General features: G+C 39.0%; 1 protein-coding gene across 2 annotated transcripts in view; it reads left to right on the top strand.

Annotated features, from left to right (window-relative positions):
- Positions 1-21,416, top strand: part of SUGCT (succinyl-CoA:glutarate-CoA transferase) — a 762,875-nt gene that overhangs the window by 64,698 nt on the left and 676,761 nt on the right. For both annotated transcript variants that reach the window (XM_042249226.1, XM_004008000.5), the window contains exon 7: positions 4,024-4,115. In XM_042249226.1, coding sequence (XP_042105160.1) covers positions 4,024-4,115 — 92 coding nt within the window. The remainder of the gene's footprint in view (positions 1-4,023; positions 4,116-21,416) is intronic.

Genomic DNA, 21,416 nt, shown 5'->3' with positions numbered 1-21,416 from the left:
GAGCAAGCTCTGGGAGTTGGTGATGGACAGGGAGGCCTGGTGTTGTGCAGTCTGTGGGGTCAAAAAGAGTCAGACACGACTGCATGACTGAACTGACTCCCCTTCTAGGATTCTTATAATGTGTATATTGACCCATTTTCAGTGCCTTATAAGTCTCTTAAGTTATCTTCACTTCTTTTTTAGTCTTTTTATTTCTTTTTGCTTCATTGCTTGGTTGTATTCCATTGCTCTGTCTTCTAATTCACTGATATTATCATTTGATCTGGTTTGCTGTTGGTCCTTTCTATTGAATTTTTCAGTTTAGTTATTTTATTCTTTATCTCTGTACTATCTGTTTGGTACTTTTTAATATCGTCAATCTCTGTTGAAAAATCTTTCTTTGCTCATGCATTGCTTTCCTGACCTCTATGAGCATCCTTCTGAGCATTATTTTGAACTCTCTGTGAGATAAATGACTTTTGTCTGTTTCATTAAGATTGGTTTCTGGAGACTTTACCAGAAGTTCTCTTGGTTCTCTTGGTTGGAACATATTCCCATGTTTCTTCATTTTCCTTGAATGCTTGTATTGGTTTTCATGCATTAGCTAAAACAGCACCTCTCTCCGTCTTGGTAGATTAGTCTTGCTTAGGAGATGAATCCTGTGTATTAACCCAGCCTGAATTCGTGGTTGCCTCACAAACCTTTGTGATTATCCAAGCCACTGTCTTTTTATTTCATGCCTTCTAGTAGTTTAGGGTATGTGAAGACCCGTCAACATTCCAAAGGGAATGACTGTTGTGAGGCCTAGATACAGGCTGATTAGAAGCCAGACCCTCAGGCAACAGCTGGGAACGTATGCTGTCAAGCAGTTTCTGTGGAGAAACTGGGAGATTGGTATATTTGTCTTCTCACTTTGCACTGAATCTGGGTAGATAGCTGTGTGTGTGTTGGGGGGAGGGTATTTCTGAGCTGATTAAAAAGCTGCGTGTTTCTTTGCTATAGTCCAGTTTGAATTACTAACTGCAGGCGCTGTTGGTAGTCAGAACCAGGTGATCTGGGGGCCCATCTCTCAGGCAGTGTCTGCAAAAGTTGGGGGACAAGACATGTGCCCCATCTCTCTAGAAACTCCTTTTAGAGAGATGATGGTGACCTGATTTTATTGTGGGAGTGAGCTGCATAGAGCTGCAAGTGCCCACTGACTCCTTCAGGTTCCAGTTAGATGTCAATTAGGTAGGGTCAGTTAGATTTCAGTTAGTGTCAGGATCCTTAGGCAGCAGCTTGTAAAGTATGCAGCTAAAGCCTTTCTAGGGGAGGACTGGGAGATGGGCATTTTTGCTGCTTCTCCAGTCTTAAGGCCTGGGGGGATAGATGTGGTTAATGTTTGTGAGCCTGTGATTAGCTTCTTTGTTTGCCAGGGTCCTGTAGGGCTCATGAATTCTGGCTGTCAGAGACAGGAGTTTTAGGGGACTGCTCCTCAGGGAGGAGCCTTAAGAGCTGGGACACTGGCTGTGCTGTCTGTTCTGTTTGTTCCTTAGGGAGATGCTAGGAGTTCGGAGTTTCCGCCTAATGGTATGGGTCTGTGCCTGGAGCTAGCTTAATGGTGCAAGTGTCTCAGCCTTTTATGGATATTTTCTGTGTTACCCAATGTGTAGGAGTCATTCTAGTAGATTTCTCTAGTTTCTCAATTCCCAAATCCCTTTCAGAGAGAAGTGCTCTGTGTGTAGCTCTGTATTCACTGTGTGCACAGGAGGAGGAAAACGGCCTCCTATGTCATCATTTTAGTCCAAAACAAAGCAGAGGAAAAGCCTCTAGTTTCTGTAGTAATTAATTAGTTTCTTGCTTGAAAGATAACTTTTTTATAACCAGTATTCATTCATTTATTCATTTGGTAACCGTTACTGAATTCTATTCTAGATGTTGGCAATACTGCAGTGAATTAAATAGAAAAAAAAAAAATCTCTTGAGCATACCTTTGAGTAGGGAGGATACAGAAAATAAATAACTAAACTTTATTATGTATCTTGTGGTGATAAGAGGTATAAAGTCACATATAATCATGAAAGGGGGATGAAGAGTGAGAAGTAAGAGTGATCTCTCATAAAAGTTCTCCAGAGAAGACCTCTCTGGTAATGACACATTTCAGTTTAGAGTTGGAGTATGTGAGGTATGTACATATATAGAATGAAATAGAGGGAGGGTGTTCCAGGTTGCTGGAGGAGCAAGCAAAATATATGGAATTTGGAGACAGATTCATGTAGCTCCTCATATTATCCAATGGTAAGCCCAGGACTGAGGAGAGCAGGATAAAATATGTTTTCTGTTCTTCTAATTTTTGCTGATGGCAAAGAAAAGGTGATAGCTTTCCCTTCTGTTTGTAATCCTAAAAAGCACTGTCAGGAGATATATTAATTCTCTTTTTGTTCAAATTTTAGGGCATGGAAACCACCTCCGGGGATCTTCCTAATCCAAGAATCGAACCCAGGTCTCCCACATTACAAGCAGTGGCTCAGACAGTAAAGAATTTGCCTGCAGCGTTAGAGACCTGGGTTCGATCCCTGTGTTGGGAAGATCCCCTGGAGAAGGGAATGGCCGCTACTCCAGTAGCCTTGCCTGGAGAATTCCATGGACAGAGGAGCCTGTTGGGCTACAATCTATAGGATTGCAAAGAGTTGGACACTACTAAGCGACTAATACTTACTTACTTACTTAAACTTAAAATTTTCATTTATATTTTCTTTGCATACTTGAGAAAACTTGTTAATAAAACCTAAGGAGATACCATTTTGTTTTATTTTGCATATTGTTTGGTATAGAACAAGAGTAGCAAGTACCTATTGGTTAATGACTGAATCAGATTAAACCATAAAGGATTAAGGAGGGGTGGAAACTGGGGCAAATTGGAGAATTTATGCCCTGTGCAAAGGGAAGAATGTGGCTTGATGGTTATTGCCATGTGAGGATGTGAGCCTAGGTTTGAGCGTATTTTCTGTTTTTTTCCAGGTAAAGCCAGAAATTTGTATGTTATGTGCTATTTCCTGACCTTTAAACGTTGGAAACTAAGTAAAAATTTTTCAAAACACTCTTAAGGCCAGACAAAACATTCATACAAGGAGAATCTGGCCCACAAGTTACAAGTTTGCAACCGTCTGTGATGTAACACCATAATTAAATTTTTACTGCCTCCTTCAATGGAACTTCCCTGGTGGCTCAGATGGTAACGCGCCTGCCTACAATGCGGGAGACCCAGGTTCAATCCCTGGGTCAGGGAGATCTCCTGGAGAAGGAAATGGCAATCCATTCCAGTATTCTTGCCTGGAAAATCCCATAGATGGAGGAGCCTGGTAGGCTACAGTCCATGGGGTCGCAAAGAGTCAGACACGACTGAGTGACTTCACTTTCACTTTCAAAGGATATTGTAGGTTCAATACAACAAAATGCTGCAGAATTTCTGGATACAAATACTTTTAACACTGCTGCTGCTGCTGCTGCTAAGTCGCTTCAGTCGTGTCTGACTCTGTGCGACCCTGTAGACGGTAGCCTTCCAGGTTCCTCCATTCTTGGGATTCTCCAGGCAAGAACACTGGAATGTGTTGCCATTTCCTTCTCCAATGCATGAAAGTGAAAAGTGAAAGTGAAGTCGCTCAGTCGTGTCTGACTCTTTGCGACCCCATGGACTGCAGCCTACCAGGCTCCTCTGTCCATGGGAGTTTCCAGGCAAGAGTACTGGAGTGGGGTGCCATTGCCTTCACGCTATTATGGTATTGGACTTCCAGGTGGCGCTAGTGGTAAACAATTTGCCTGCCAATGCAGGAGACATAAGAGATGCGTGTTTGATCCCTGGGTTGGCAAGGTCCCCTGGAGGAGGGAATTGCAACCCATTCCAGTATTCTTGGCTGGAGAATCCCATGAACAGAGGACCCTGGTGGGCTACAGTCCATAGGATCACACAGAGTAGGACATGACTGAAGTGACTTAGCACAGCACACATTATAGTATTGCTGTCCCTGGGTGGTGCTGAATATATATCTATTCTTGTTGTCTTAGGGTATGGTCAGACAGGTCCACTGTCTCACCGAGCTGGTTACGATGCTGTTGCCTCTGCTGTTTCTGGTCTAATGCATATCACAGGACCTGAGGTAAGTATCTTTCTTTAGAGTAGTCATAATTTTCCCCCTATTTATTCCAAAGGATTTTCCCTCTTCACTGACCCCATAGGCTTAAGCATGAGTTAATTTTAGAAAGAAACCATGGAAAGTGAATGCCTTTAAAAACAGAAGTGTTGAATGTACTTGATGCTAAATGTCAATATGGCCCCATGGGAAATAACAGTCTTATTAGCAAGAAGCAATAGATCTAGTGGTGAACACATTTTCCGTATGCATTATATTACTCAAGCTTAGTAAAGGCACTTTTGTGTGACCTTGGAATATTCCTGTGTGAAGTAGAATGGCTGACTACACTAGTCTGCGGATGTCCAAGGGGACAGAGGAGCCTGGTGTGCTACACTCCTTGGGGTCGCAAAGAGTTGGACATGACTGAGTGACTGAAAAACAGCAACTTTCATTTGACCTATATACGTAGTGGAGGGTTTCTTTTTCCCTCTGGAATATTGTAATTGGTTGTTTATTTTCAACTTTGTTACTTAACGCCTTGGGTGTAGTTGTGTCTGATTGTTATATGCATTGATTCTGATGTGAAAGAATTATTTGACTTTATAACACTCTTCTCCATGATGATGGGTTGGGAAGTTCCCCTAAAGTATATAGATGACCAAAATGTAGATAGTTGGATCAAAGAAAATGGACTCCTGGGGGAAATGAAACATGCCATTAAATAAAGTAAAATAAAAAGTGTGAACACCCTGAATAAAAATACTAAAGACCTAGGCAGTACATGTTCCCTGGTGGCTTAGACGGTAAAGAATCCACTTGCAGGAGACCTGGGTTCGATCCCCGGGTTGGAAAGATGCCCTGGAGAAGGGAATGGCTACCCACTCCAGTATTCTGGCCTGGAGAATTCCGTGGACAGAGGACCCCTGGCAGTCCATGGGGTCACAAAAAGTCGAACATGACTGAGTAACTTTCACACAATACATTTTCTAAGTAATAATTCACCTATACATTATACATTTAAACATCAAGAATTATATCAATCAATGAAAAAGATGTATTGACCATCTGTGTGTAGTGTTGTTTTAGATACCAGAAATAATTTAATGTTACTCTGTAAGTAACAGTTTGGTTGACTAGATTAGCTATATACTCATGGAAAAGTTAAAAAATGAAAGAAAATTACATAAAATTAAGCTGGGAGGATCCCCCGGAGACGGTGTGTCTACCCACTCCAATATTGTTGCCTAGAGAATTCCATGGACAGAGGAGCCTGGCAGGCTACAGTCCTTGGGGTTGCAAACAGTCGGGCATGACTGTGTTACTAATACTTTCACTTTCAAGTGGAACATTTTGTAGCATTGGGACTTGTCTTTGTCACTGTGTATCTGAGTCTACAATGTGAATCTTCTTCCCCCTGTCCTCAATTCACCTGCTTCTCCTCAGAGAGAATCAATGCTATCACTTTTCTTTTGCATGCTTTCAGAGATGTTCTATTCAAAAACAAATGCAATAGTCTTCTCCCATCTTTTAAAAGACACAGTTTGTAGTATACTTTCTCAGATTTTCTCCCAGGTTTTGGAGATATAATTAACATACAGAAGTGTTTAACTTTCAGGTGTACAGCATAATGATTTGACTTAAATGCATGATGAAATGATGACCACAATAGATTTAGTGAACTGTTGTCTCATACAGACACAACATTAAAGAAATAGAAATTTTTTTTTCTGTGGTATGAGTACTCTTAGTATTTACTGTCTTAACAACATTCATATATATGGTACAGCAATGTTAATTATCTCTGTCATGTTGTATGTTACATCCCTAGTACATATATATCTTATAACTGAAAGTTTCTACCTTTAGACTGCTTTCATCCAGCTCGCACCTGTCACACCCACTGGCTCTGGTGTCTACAATCTGATCTCTTTTTCTATGACTTTGTTTTTGAAGTATGATTGACTTACAACGCTATGTTAGTTTCTGGGGCCCACCATAATGATTCAGTATTTGTATACATTTCAAAATGATCCTTTTGTTAAATCTAGTTGTTATCTGTTACAAAATAGCAGTATTATATAATTATTGACTATATTCCCCACACGGTACATTTCATACCTATGACTCATTTGTTTTGTAACTCGAAGTTTGTACCTCTTACTCTCCCTCATCTATTTCTCTCCTCTACCCAGCCTCCTTCTCCCTGGCAATCACTTGTTTGTTCCCTATAACTCTTGTTTCTGTTTAACTGTTTTCATTCATTTGTTTTGTTTTTTAGTTTCCGCAATTGAGTGAAGTCATACAGAATTTATCTTTCTCTATCTGACTTATTTCATTTAGCGTAATACTCTCTAGGTGTAAAAGCACTTGTTCAATTGTTTAAAATTTTACCATTTAAAAAATTGAAGTATAGTTAATTTACAATGTGTTAATTTCAGCTGTATAGTAAAGTGACAAAAGAAAGTGTTAGTCGCTCAGTCGTGTCTGACTCTTTTCGACCCCATGGACTGTAGCCCACCAGGGTTCTCTGCCATAAAATTCTCCAAGCAAGACTACCAGAATGGGTTGCTATTTCCTCTCCAGGGGATCTTCCCAACCCAGGGATTGGACCTGGGTCTCCTGCCTTGCAGGTGATTTCTTTACTGTCTGAGCTGTGTGTGTATATATATATATATATATATAATTGTGTATATATGTATATATATAATTTTTTGGATTCTTTTCCATTATAGATTATTACAAGATATTGACTATAGTTCCCTACTATAATGATAGTAACTTGGTTACCTATTATATATATATATATTAGTGTGTGTATGTTTATTCCAATCTCCTAATTTATCTTCCCCCAGTTATCTTCTTTCATAACCATAAGTTTGTTTCTATGTCTTTGAGTCTATTTCTGTTTTGTAAATAACTTCATTTGTATCATTTTTTTTAGATTCCATATATAGGTGATATCATATGATATTTGTCTTCCTCTGTCTTACTTAATATGATAATCTCTGGGTCCATCCATATTGCTGCAAATGGCTTTTCATTCTTTTTGTGGCCAAGTAGTAGCACATCTTTAGTGGTTTTTAAATCTCATAAAAAGTGAAGTTTCAGCTCAGTTCAGTTCAGTTCAGTCGCTCAGTCATGTCCAACTCTTTGTGACCCCATGAATCAGAGCACGCCAGGCCTCCCTGTCCATCACCATCTCCCGGAGTTCACTCAGACTCACATCCATCAAGTCGGTGATGCCATCCAGCCATCTCATCCTCTGTCGTCCCCTTCTCCTCCTGCCCTCAATGCCTCCCAGCATCAGAGTCTTTTCCAATGAGTCAAGTCTTCGCATGAGGTGGCCAAAGTACTGGAGCTTCAGCTTTAGCATCATTCCTTGCAAAGAAATCCCAGGGCTGATCTCCTTCAGAATGGACTGGTTGGATCTCCTTGCAGTCCAAGGGACTCTCAAGAGTCTTCTCCAACACCACAGTTCAAAAGCATCAATTCTTCGGCACTCAGTCTTCTTCACAGTCCAACTCTCACATCCATACATGACCACAGGAAAAACCATAGGCTTGACTAGATGGACCTTAGTCAGCAAAGTAATGTCTCTGCTTTTGAAGAGACATTGGTCATAACTTTTCTTCCAAGGAGTAAGTGTCTTTTAATTTCATGGCTGCAGTCACCATCTACAGTGATTTTGGAGCCCAGAAAAATAAAGTCTGACACTGTTTCTACTGTTTCCCCATCTATTTGCCATGAAGTGATGGGATCAGATCCCATAATCTTCGTTTTCTGAATGTTGAGCTTTAAGCCAACTTTTTCACTCTCCTCTTTCACTTTCATCAAGAGGCTTTTTAGCTTCTCTTCACTTTCTGCCATAAGGGTGGTGTCATCTGCATATCTGAGGTTATTCATATTTCTCCTGGCAATCTTGATTCCAGCTTGTGATTCTTCCAGTCCAGCATTTCTCATGATGTACTCTGCATAGAAGTTAAATAAGCAGGGTGACAATATACAGCCTTGACGTACTCCTTTTCCTATTTGGAACCAGTCTGTTGTTCCATGTCCAGTTCTAACTGTTGCTTCCTGACCTGCATACAGATTTCTCAAGAGGCAGGTCAGGTGGTCTGATATTCCCATCTCTTAAAGAATTTTCTACAGTTTATTGTGATCCACACAGTCAAAGGCTTTGGCATAGTCAATAAAGCAGAAATAGATGTTTTTCTGGAACTCTCTTGCTTTTTTTGATGATCCAGCGGATGTTGGCAATTTGATCTCTGGTTCCTCTGCCTCTTCTAAAACCAGCTTGAACATCAGGGAGTTCACGGTTCACATATTGCTGAAGCCTGGCTTGGAGAATTTTGAGCATTCCTTTACTAGCATGTGAGATGAGTGCAATTGTGTGGTAGTTTGAGCATTCTTTGGCATTGCCTTTCTTTGGGATTGGAATGAAAACTGACCTTTTCTAGTCCTGTGGCCAAGGCTGAGTTTTCCAAATTTGCTGGGATATCGAGTGCAGCACTTTCACAGCATCATCTTTCAGCATTTGAAACAGCTCAACTGGAATTCTATCACCTCCAGTAGCTTTGTTCGTAGTGACGCTCTCTAAGGCCCACTTGACTTCACATTCCAAGATGTCTGGCTCTAGATTAGTGATCACATCATCATGATTATCTGGGTTGTGAAGATCTTTTTTGTACAGTTCTTTCGTGTAGTCTTGCCACCTCTTCTTAATATCTTCTGTTCCTGTTAGGTTCTTACCATTTCTGTCCTTTATCGAGCCCATCTTTGCATGAAATGTTCCCTTGGTATCTCTAATTTTCTTGAAGAGATCTCTAGTCTTTCCCATTCTGTTGTTTTCCTCTATTTCTTTACATTGATTGCTGAAGAAGGCTTTCTTATCTCTCCTTGCTATTCTTTGGAACTCTGCATTCAGATGCTTATATCTTTCCTTTTCTCCTTTGCTTTTCACCTCTCTTCTTTTCACAGCTATTTGTAAGGCCTCCCCAGACAGCCATTTTGCTTTTTTGCATTTCTTTTCCATGGGAATGGTCTTGATCCCTGTCTCCTGTACAATGTCACGAACCTCATTCCATAATTCATCAGTCACTCTATCTATCAGATCTATGCCCTTAAATCTGTTTCTCACTTCCACTGTATAATCATAAGGGATTTGATTTAGGTCATACCTGAATGGTCTAGCAGTATTCCCTAACTTTCTTCAATTTGAGTCTGAATTTGGTAATAAGGAGTTCATGATCTGAGCCACAGTCAGCTCCTGGTCTTGTTTTTGTTGACTGTATAGAGCTTCTCCATCTTTGGCTGCAAAGAATATAATCAATCTGATTTTGGTGTTGACCATCTGGGGATGTCCATGTGTAGAGTCTTCTCTTGTGTTGTTGGAAGAGGGTGTGTGCTGTGACCAGTGCATTTTCTTGGCAAACTCTATTAGTCTTTGCCCTGCTTCAGAAGTATACCTTATATATAACAAAATGAAAAATCTTAAAGGTATGGTTCAGTGATGTTTTACAAATATATGCACCAGGATAAATACCACCCAGTTCAAGATACAGCATATTTCTATCACTCCAGAGAGTTCCCTCAGCCCTCTTCCCAAATAATACCACCTCCTCCTAGAGGTAACCAGTCTTTTGACTTCTATTGCTGTAGACTAGTTTTACCTGTTTTGGACTTGTGCAGATATCCTGTAGTATATGCTTTTTAGTGTCTGGATTATTTTGTCCAACACAGATTTTTTGAGGTTCGTTAGACTGTTGTGTGTGTCAGTGATGGTGTAGCATTCTGTTGTATAACTATACCACAGTGTATCCATTGTTCTGAAAATGAGTATTTGAGCTGTCCAGTTTTTATCTATTTTGAATACACACTCATTTTCCTTGGGTATATATACCTCATAGTGGAACAGATGGGTTACAGGTTAGGTGTATATTTAACTTTAGTAATGCTGCCTGTTTTCCAAAAATGTACCAGTTTTCCAAAATGGAAAAGAAACTCAATTCCAGTGACTGATATTAATACTGCTGATGTTTATTATTGAAGCTTATTTGAATGTTCAGCTATTGTTCCATAACTTATATCACAGTGTAATTATACTTTGCTTTTCTCACACTTAGCCCCTAAATGGAAGGAAACACAGAGAAAGAAATTTCTCTGTAAAATTTATATAAGAATGCAAAAATCCTCAAATTTCTCTAAAATTTTTATTTTCTAAAGCAGTGTTCTAGTAAGAGATTTCACACACATGTCTTCCTGTCCCCATACTAACAATACCAATTTTTCAAGAAATAACCTATATTTATTGTGAGAGGAGAAGCCTCCCCTATTTAGTTTAAGTTTTTTTTTTCTTTCAAAGAAAGCATTCATTTTAGAAGTATTGTATCTTATTCTGAATTATCTAATGCTTGCTAAAAATTTCTTTATTCTGTAAGGGGATACGTAATCTCATATCATTTAAGATGTCAGTTTTATTCTCTATTTCTGTCTCTTTTTTTGTGATTCAAATGACCTGGAAAAATTTTTCTCTTTTTTCCAGAAAGTTCTTCAGAAATTTAACACATTTATGTTTAGTGATTGATGAGCTTTCATGTGATAAAAGTCAACTGTTACTTTAAAGTCTGAAAGAGAATAGCAATAGAGATGTCCTTCAGTTTGAATTTATCTACAAATTGAAAAGAACAATAGAGGGAGGGTTAGGTAAGAAGCAATTTATTTTTGCTTGACTCCATGAAACAGTTAAAAAAATACCAGGCTGAATTATCTGTTTACAGTCTGCAGGTTTGGGCATTTTTTCTTTTTTGCAGTCTCATTTTCCTCTGATGTTTTCTTTTGATCTTGACAGTCTGAGAAGATTTTCTCATCTAGAAAGTTTCTTGTTGGGATTACAGGGACTAAGCAATGAGGAGGCAGGTATCTTCCCTTTATCAGGGTGAGGAAGCTCAGCACTTATGTCTGGTTGGGAGTGAGGATTCTTAATGGTCAATAGTCCTTGTTATAGAAGCTATTATTCCTGTCCTTTAAAATGTCCAGTAAATGCAATCAAAATAGGAGTAAATTACTTTTGTTTAACATTTTATTTAATCAACTTGTTTCTTTCTGTCAATTCTCTTGATACTGTCAGTATCGTGTTGAACTGGGTCCCTTCTTGTTTCACATGGCAGAGCAAGAAGATTATTATAGCTCATCTATATATAGCACTGGTATGCTTGGAACTATAATACTGAGTTGGTTTATAAGCACCAAAGATGCCATAGAAATGTCAACAAATTGGAAGCATTCCAGAGAAATGTGAAAAAAACTTTATTTTTAAAAAACTAGAAAGAAAAAAAGTAAATATAAACAGTTTATTTAAATGTTGTAGGACAAAAAGGAAATTTATGTATACATGAATATCAACATAGAAAGGGAGTGTAAATTGGGATCATTGTTTTGAAATGTTGTCCATGGATAATATTTGCTCCTTTCAAATTTTCTCAGCTGGAAGATGCTTACTCTTAGCATCTTTCTTGATGGTCCTATGTAATTTTCATTCTGTTGCTAATTGTATATTTGTCTGTCTGTCTGCCTGACTTTAGAATGTAAGTGCCTTAATTCAGGGAGAGTGTCTTTGAGATGCTTACTTTTGTATCCCTGGAGTATAACATAGATAATACAGAGTTGATGCTTATTAATTTATTCTTTTGGTTTGGTTTGGTTTGGTTGGTGCTTATTGATATTTTTTTGTATTCCTAGAGTATAACACAGATCACTATAGAGTTGGTGCTTATTGATTATTTGTTATATATGAATTTGGAATCTTTAAAGATTCAACTTTAGTTTGATAGTAAGAGGTTGATATGTGTAGCAACAACCATGGCATTCTGGATCCCTTTTGAGTCCTTTAAGGGATATTGTCACCCTGCTTATTTAACTTCTATGCAGAGTACATCATGAGAAACGCTGGGCTGGATGAAGCACAAGCTGGAATCAAGATTGCCAGGAGAAATATCAATAACCTCAGATATGCAGATGATACCACCCTTATGGCAGAAAGTGAAAAAGAACTAAAGAGCCTCTTGATGAAAGTGAAAGAGGAGAGTGAAAAAGTTGGCTTAAAGCTCAACATTCAGAAAAACTAAGATCATGGCATCCGGTCCCATCACTTCATGGCAAATAGATGGGGAAACAGTGGAAACAGTGGCTGACTTTATTTTGGGGGGCTCCAAAATCACTGTAGATGGTGACTGCAGCCATGAAATTAAAAGACGCTTACTCCTTGGAAGGTAAGTTATGACCAACCTAGACAGCATATTCAAAAGCAGAGACATTACTTTGTCAACAAAAGTCCATCTAGTCAAGGCTATGGTTTTTCCAGTGGCCATGTATGGATGTGAGAGTTGGACTATAAAGAAAGCGGAGCACAGAAGAATTTGTTTTTGAACTGAGGTGTTGGAGAAGACTCTTGAGAGTCCCTTGGGTTGCAAGGAGATCCAACCAGTCCATCCTAAAGGAGATCAGTCCTGGGTGTTCATTGGAAGGACTGATGTTGAAGCTGAAATTCCAGTACTTTGGCCACCTGATGTGAAGAGCTGACTCATTTGAAAAGACCCTCATGTTGGGAAAGATTGAAGGCAGGAAGAGAAGGGGATGACAGAGGATGAGATGGTTAGATGGCATCACCGACTCAACGGACGTGAGTTTGGGTAAACTTCAGGAGTTGGTGATGGACAGGGAGGCCTGACGTGCTGCGATTCATGGGGTCACAAAGAGTCGGACACGACTGAGTGACTGAACTGAAGTGAAGGGATATACTTAAATGAAAAAGGAGTCTTTTCTATAGAGTAGAACACTTCATACAAGCCTCATACTCAAAAAATATGAATAGAGAACTTTTGGGTTGTGACTCGAAAAATGTGGTGAAAATACTTGGAAAACCCTTCAGCTTGACATGATTAAAAAGCATTTAAACAAGTTTCTTCCTAATGTTTTTGCTTTCTGAATCTTAAGAAAGAAAAAAAACCTTTTTCTAAAAAAAATCTCAGTAAGTGGTTAGTTTTGAGAGCATTGTGTTCATTTTGAGTCATCATGCTTTGAAAAAGTGTTATAATCAGAGAAATTCCTAAAAAGAATGGCCAAAATTATCCCAGGAGTATAAAATAATTCTTCAGGGAGAATGTCTTAGAACTGGATTTGTTTGCCATAGATAAGGCAAATAAATGATTTGAGTACTGTTTTCATCTATTGATATTTTGGAGGATGTGGAATAATTATTATTATTATTTACAGAAAAAGGAATAAGAGAAAATGAGCTCATATCAGAGAAGATATTTTAGTTAGCTGAATGAAGAGCTTTATGACCATTAGGGTATTGAACATTGTCATGTGTAAGGAAACTGATTATGCAATTTATATTAGCATGGTGAAATGGAAAGATCTTGTCCTGGCCTGAAATCTTAGTTCCATTTAACATTTCTGAGCCTTGTTTTTTCATTTGTAAAAATGAGAGTATTAACACACATCCTGGGAAAGGTACTGAGATTAAATGAGATAATATGTAGGCAAACACCTGGGAAATGATGCTAGCTCCTTTTCCCTGTCTGGTGCATGCCTGGCATGTGTTAAATACTCAGTAACTGCTCTGTTTCCTCCGGAGATCTTTAAGGAGAGAGGGATAAGCATCTTCCTGGATGATTTAGTAATTTACCTGCCTAAAGGCAGGAAGTTGGACCAAATGATCTTTTGAGAATTTTTCAGCTTTTGGGGTCTTTATGTACTGTTTACTTTGGAAACTAACACAGTAGAATGTTTTTCTTTTTCTAAAGTTCTTTTGTAGGAAAGATTGGTTAGTCAAGGATATAGTGTTTGATTCATACTGTAATTTTTACATAGTAAAAAGAAAGATGCAGAGTGTCTTGAATGACTATTTGTATCATAGAGAATTTTGATGGCAAGTTATTGGGAGCTTAAATTCTGAGTTAGTATCTTTCCTAGGAGATTGGACTACATGACAAATCACAGTGTGTACTGTGCACTCAAGCATTTTTATTAAAGTAAAATTAGGGCAAAGTGACTATGAGCTGACTGTGGCTCAGATCATGAACTTCTTATTGCCAAATTCAGACTTTAAAAAAGTAGGGAGGACCGCTAGATCATTCATGTATGACCTAAATCAAATCTCTTATTATACAGTGGAAGTGAGAAATAGATTCAAGGGATTAGATCTGATAGACTGAGTGCCTGAAGAACTATGGATAGAGGTTCATGACAATGTACAGGAGGCAGGGATCGAGACCATCCCCATGAAAAGAAATGTAAAAAGGCAAAATGGTTGTCTGCAGAGGCCTTACAAATAGCTGTGAAAAGAAGGGAAGCGAAAAGCAAAGAAGAAAAGGAAAGATATAAGCATCTGAATGCAGAGTTCCAAAGAATAGCAAGAAGAGATAAGAAAGCTTTCCTCAGCGATCAATGCAAAGAAATAGAGGAAAACAACAGAATGGGAAAGACTAGAGATCTCTTCAAGAAAATTAGAGATACCAAGGGAACATTTCATGCAAAGATGGGCTCGATAAAGGACAGAAATGGTATGGACCTAACAGAAGCAGAAGCTATTGAGAAGAGGTGGCAAGAATACACGGAAGAACTGTACAAAAAAAGATCTTCACGACCCAGATAATCACGATGATCTGATCACTTACTTAGAGCCAGGCATCATGGAATGCGAAGTCAATTGGGCCTTAGGAAGCATCACTACAAACAAAGCTAGTGAAGGTGATAGAATTCCAGTTGAGCTGTTTCAAATCCTAAAAGACAGTGCTATGAAAGTGCTACACTCAATATGCCAGCAAATGTAGAAAACTCAGCAGTGGCCACAGGACTGGAAAAGGTCAGTTTTCATTCCAATCCCAAAGAAAGGCAATGCAAAGAATGTTCAAATTGTGTACCGCACAATTGCACTCATCTCACATGCTAGTAAAGTAATGCTCAAAATTCTCCAAGCCAGGCTTCAATACTATGTGAACTGTGAACTTCCAGATGTACAAGCTGGATTTAGAAAAGGCAGAGGAACCAGAGGTCAAATTGCCAACATCCATTGGATCATCAAAAAAGCAAGAGATTTCCAGAAAAACATCTGCTTTATTGAGTATGCCAAAGCATTTGACTGTGTGGATCACAAGAGACTGTGGAAAATTCTTCAAGAGATAGGAATACCAGACCACCTGACCTGCCTCCTGAGAAATTTGTATACAGGTCAGGAAGCAACAGTTAGAGTTGGACATGGAACAACAGACTGGTTCCAAATCGGAAATGAAATGTGTCAAGGCTGTGTATTGTAACCCTGGTTATTTAATTTATGTGCAGAGTACATCATGAGAAATGCTGGGCTGGAGGAAGCACAAGCTGGAATCAATATTGCCGGGAGAAATATCAATAACCTCAGATATGCAGATGACACCACCCTTATGGCAGAAAGTGAAGAACTAAAAAGCCTCTTGATGAAAGTGAAAGAGGAGAGTGAAAAAGTTGGCTTAAAGCTCAACATTCAAAAGACTAAGATCATGGCATCTGGTCCCATCACTTCATGACAAATAGATGGGGAAACAATAGAAACAGTGAGACACTATTTTTTTGGCCTCCAGAATCATTGCAGATGGTAACTGCAGTCATGAGATTAAAGGACACTTGCTCCTTGGAAGAAAAATTATGACCAACCTAGACAGCATATTAAAAAGCAGAGACATTACTTTGGCAACAAATGTCTGTTTAGTCACCGCTATGATGTTTCCAGTGGCTATGTAAGGATGTGAGTGTTGGATTATAAAGAATGCTGAGTGCTGAAAAATTGATGCTTTTGAACTGAGGTGTTGAAGAAGACTCTTGAGAGTCCCTTAAACTGCAAGGAGATCCAACCAGTCCATCCTAAAGGAATCAGTCCTGAGTGTTCGTTGGAAGGACTGATGTTGAAGCTGAAACTCCAATACTTTGGCCATCTGATGTGAAGAACTGACTGATTTGAGAAGACTCTGATGCTGGGAAAGATTGAGGGAGGGAGGAGAAGGGGACGACAGAGGGTGAGATGGTTGGTTGGTATCACCGATGCAATGGACATGAGTTTGAGTAATTTCTTGGAGTTGGTGATGGACAGGGAGGCTGGCGTGCTGCAGTCCATGGGGTCACAAAGAGTCACAAATGACTGAGCAACTGAACTGAACTACCTTTAAAGGAGGAACATAAAGAGATCCCTAAATGGCAACTTGCAGCTTTGAGGAAATAAAGAAAAATAAGTTTAGCTCAGTCAGTTTTTATTCTGAAGCACCTTCTCACTCATGTTACCCCCTGGACTCACAGTCTAGAACCATAACCCTGTTTAGTTGTACATGAAGAATAGTTTCCACATTGACTTTTAAGAAAAAAAAAAGTTTAATTTCTGTCTTTAACTGCATAGTCAAAGAGAAGACATCTGAACATTAAGCATGAAGAGTTCTGAAATATTATAAGGATTAATACTTAAGTCTGTGCAAAAAGAATCCCTTTAAGTAGAGTCAAATGTACTTTTAGTCATCTTTAGACATTCCTTTTATATATTGAGGATTTGAAAATGAAAAGTGTTAGTCGCTCAGTCGTGTCCAACTCTTTGGAAATCCATGGACTGTAGCCCTCCAGACCACTCTGTCCATGGAATTTTCCAGGCAAGAATGCTAAAGTGGGTAGCCTTTCCCTTCTCCAGAGGATCTTCCTGACTCAGGGATTGAATCCACGTCTCCTGCATTGCAGGCAAATTCTTTACCATCTGAGCCACCAGGGAAACCCATATATTGAGGATAAGCAAGTGCAAAAATAATAAATATTACAGTCTGTGGCCTACAGTCATAGTCACTGGAAACTTGTAATAAAGCTTATATTTATGCTAGTAAGTCATAATTCCTATCCTGAGGGGTAAGAAATGTTGAGAAACTTTTCATTACAGTTCTATGGGATGCAATTCTACAGGATTTACAGAGCCTGATTGAATTAAGGATTTTCAGATTTGGGTCTACTGATAGACCAAATAGATACTGTTTTTCTGTATGCTTGAAGTCTTTAGAATTGCTTAGAGAACTCTTATACATATATTCCCATGTCTTAGACCTAATGAAACAGAAACCTGGGGTGGTGTTACTTGTGTATTTGTATTCTTAAAAAGCCTTCTGGGTGGTTCTATGATCCACTTCGTTTTGGAATCACTCATTTAAGTAATGAGAGATACTGTTTCTGTTTCTTTCCTCCTGTTGAATTCTGGCCTCCATAGGCACCTCACCAACGAAATCGTACTTGGGAAGGTTACCAGTGACCTCTTTTTTTTTTTAAGTAATTGATTCATTTTAATTGGAGGCTAATTACTTTATAATATTATTGTGGCTTTTGCCATACATTGACATCAATCAGCTGCAGATATACATGTGTCCCCCATCCTGAACCTTCCTCCCACCTCCCTCCCCATCCCATCCCTCAGGGTTGTCCCAGTGCACCAGCTTTGAGTGCCCTGCTTCATATGTCGAACTTGCACTGGTGACCATATACCATGTATATGGTAATATACATGTTTCAATGCTACTCTCTCAAATCATCCCACCCTCGCCTTCTCCCACAGAGTCCAAAAGTCTGTTCTTTATATCTGTGTCTCTTTTGCTGTCTCATGTAGGGTCGTCATTCCCATCTTTCTGAATTCCACATATATGCATTAATATACCGCATTGGTGTTTTTCTTTCTGACTTACTTTGCTTTGTATAATAGGCTCCAGTTTCATCCACCTCATTAGAACTGATTCAAATGTGTTCTTTTCAATAGGTGAATAATATTCCATTGTGTATATGTACCACAACTTTCTAATCCATTCTTCTGCCGATAGACATCTAGGTTGCTTCCATGTCCTAGCTATTGCAAACAGTGCTTCATTGTTTGGGGTACACGGGGTACACATGTCTCTTTCATGTCTGGTTTTTTTGATGTGTATGCCCAGCAGTGGGATTGCTAGGTCATATGGCGGTTTGATTTTCAGTTTTTTAAGGAATCTCCACACTGTTCTCCATAGTGGCTGTCCTAGTATGCATTCCCACCAATGGTATAAGAGGGTTCCCCTTCTCCAGTGACCTCTTAATTCAAAACTACAGTGGATACTTTTCTTTTTTTGTGTATGTGTATATCTATCTATCTATCTATCTATCTATCTATCTATCTATCTATCTATCAAGAGAGTCTTCCCACGTGGCACTAGTGGTAAAGAACCTGCCTGCCAGTGCAGGAGACATAAGAATGTTGGTTCAGTCCCTGGGTTGGGGAAATCCCCTGTAGATGACATGGCAACCCCCTCCAGTATTCTTGCCTGGTGAATCCCCTGGACAGAAGAGCCTGGCAGACTACAGTACATAGGGTCATAAAGAGTTGGACACAACTGAAGTGACACAGCATGCATATATATCTGTGTATATACATATATATATGAATTTATAGTTAGTTTTTCTTGGTTATCTATTTTTAAAGAATATTTTAAATATTTATTTATTTATTTGGTTGTACTGGGTCTTAGTTGCCGCATGTGAAGTCTTAGTTGCAACATGTGGGATCTAGTTCCTTGCCCAGGAATCAGACCTGGGCCCCCTGCATTGGGAGTGTGGAGTCTTAGCCACTCGACCACCGAGGAAGTCCCTGTCTATTATATTTATTTTTATTAAGATTTTTTTTATGTGGACCATTTAAAAAATCTGTATTGAATTTGCTGCAACATTGCCTGTGTTTTATGTTTTGTTTTTTTTGGCTATGAGGCTTGTGGGATCCCAGCTTCCCGACCAGGGATTGAATCTGCACCCCCTGAGTTCAGTTCAGTTCAGTCACTCAGTCGTGTCGGGTACACACGACTCACCAATGAAATTGTACTTGGGAAGGTACAATCCTTTGTGACCCCATGGACTGCAGCATGCCAGACCTCCCTGTCCATCACCAACACCTGGAGTTTACTCAAACTCATGTCCATTAAGTCGGTGATGCCATCCAACCATCTCATCCTCTGTTGTCCTCTTCTCCCACCTTCAGCCTTTCCCAGCATCAGGGTCTTTTCAAATGAGTCAGCTCTTCACATCAGGTGGCCAAAGTACTGGAGTTTCAGCTTCAACATCAGTCCTTCCAATGAACACCCAGGACTGATCTCCTTTAGGATGGACTGGTTGGATCTCCTTGCAGCCCAAGGGACTCTCAAGAGTCTTCTCCAACACCTCAGTTCAAAAACAAATTCTTCTGTGCTCCACTTTCTTTATAGTCCAACTCTCACATCCATACATGGCCACTGGAAAAACCATAGCCTTGACTAGATAGACCTTTGTTGACAAAGTAATGTCTCTGCTTTTGAATATGCTGTCTAGGTTGGTCATAACTTACCTTCCAAGGAGTAAGTGTCTTTTAATTTCATGGCTGCAGTCACCATCTACAGTGATTTTGGAGCCCAAAAGAATAAAGTCAGCCACTGTTTCCACTGTTTCTCCATCTATTTGCCATGAAGTGATGGGACTGGATGCCATGGTCTTAGTTTTTTGAATGTTGAGCTTTAAGCCAAGGTTTTCACTCTCCTCTTTCACTTTCATCAAGAGGCTCTTTAGTTCTTTTTCACTTTCTGCCATAAGGGTGGTGTCATCTGCATATCTGAGGTTATTGATATTTCTCCTGGCAATCTTGATTCCAGCTTGTGGTTTATCCAGCCCAGCGTTTCTCATGATGTACTCTGCATATAAGTTAAATAAGCAGGGTTATTTATGCACCCCCTGAACTGGAAGGCAAAGTCCCAACCACTGGACCACAAGGAAAGTCCCAGTTATCTGTTTTAAATATAGTAGTGTTTTAAATATGTCAATCCCAAGCTCCCAATCTATTCTCCCTCCCCTCCCTGCTGGTAACCATAAATTCAGTCTCTAAATCTGTGAGTCTTCTTTTAGATTCCACACATAAGCAATATCATATATTTGTCTTTCTGTGTCTGACTTACTTCACTTTTCTTATTTCACTTTAGTGGCAGCAGACAGTTGTTGGCTACCTACCCCTCCTTAATGCTCTTTTTCCTCCTTGTCTCCATGATATCAGTCTTTCCTCGTTTTCCTCCCACATGTCTGTTCTCTCTCCTCACTTTTCTTCATGATCTCCTCTTCCTCAGCCTCCTTTTGAAATGATTGCACCCAGAATTCTGTACTTTGGCCTCATCTATTCTTTTCACTCTTTTACACTCTCTAACAGTGCAGTCATCAGCCACATGGGACTGTTAAGCACTTGAAATGTGGTGAGTTTGAATTGAGATGTGCGATTAAGTGTAAAAAGTACATTTCAAAGACATATCAACAAAACCTTGTAAAATTTCTCATTAGTAATTTAAAAAATGGATTGCATTTGGAAATGATAGTATTTCAGATATATTAAGTTAAATGGAATACATTACTAAAGTTAATTATACTGATTTCCTTTTGTTTCTTTAGTGTGGCTAATAAAATTTTGAAAACTACATATGTAATTTTTATTTCCTCACATTATGTTTCTATTAGTGTTCGATATGTTCTTCCCAGATAATGTCTCAAACCTACCATGGTTTCAACTACCATATATAATGTTTGGGTCTCAAATTTGTATCTTCCACCCAGTTCTTTTTCCCTTGGGTTTTAGGTTTGCATATTCAACTCTTGATTGAATATATTACTTACACTGAATAAGCAAATAATTCATCAAACTTCTCTTTCCCTTTATCTTATCTTAATTGAAGTACCAACCCAAACCCAGAAGCTTAAACTCCTGTCCAAACATGTACTAAGTCTGATTGGGTCTGTGTTTTAACTCTTGTGACTATTTGTTCTGTCATTTTATTCCTACTGCTGTTGACTTAGTTTGGTCCCTGATCTTTTTCATGAAGAACTACAGTAATTTCCAGCTTGGTTTCCTGCTTCAGATCTCAAACTTTATGATTATTATTCCTGTTTAATCGACACAGTGATGCCAGTGATTATTTTAATTTGTATTCAGTACAACTGAGCTTGGCATTTTTTCCTGGAAAGCTTTAAATTACTCCCTATCCTAGTTAGGGAAACAAATAAATAAACCTAACCTTGCTACATGTGTGATATCAGGCCTCCATAATTTGCCTTTGGTTGTGGTCCAGCTTCATTTCTTATCATGCCCTCACATTCATTCTTGCTTCAGTCATCCAAACTACTTGCAAACTCTTCTCCAAAATTATAAATAAATTTTTAATATGTTTTAAAAGGGTCATAGACTTCTCTGAGAATGTGATGAAGGTTATTGGACCTTCTAGAAAATTAACATACAGAATTTTT

The sequence above is a fragment of the Ovis aries genome, chromosome 4 (assembly GCF_016772045.2).
Source record: "Ovis aries strain OAR_USU_Benz2616 breed Rambouillet chromosome 4, ARS-UI_Ramb_v3.0, whole genome shotgun sequence".
NCBI lineage: Eukaryota > Metazoa > Chordata > Mammalia > Artiodactyla > Bovidae > Ovis > Ovis aries.
Note: the sequence above shows the minus strand (reverse complement) of the source record. Positions and strands in the feature narration are given on the sequence as shown.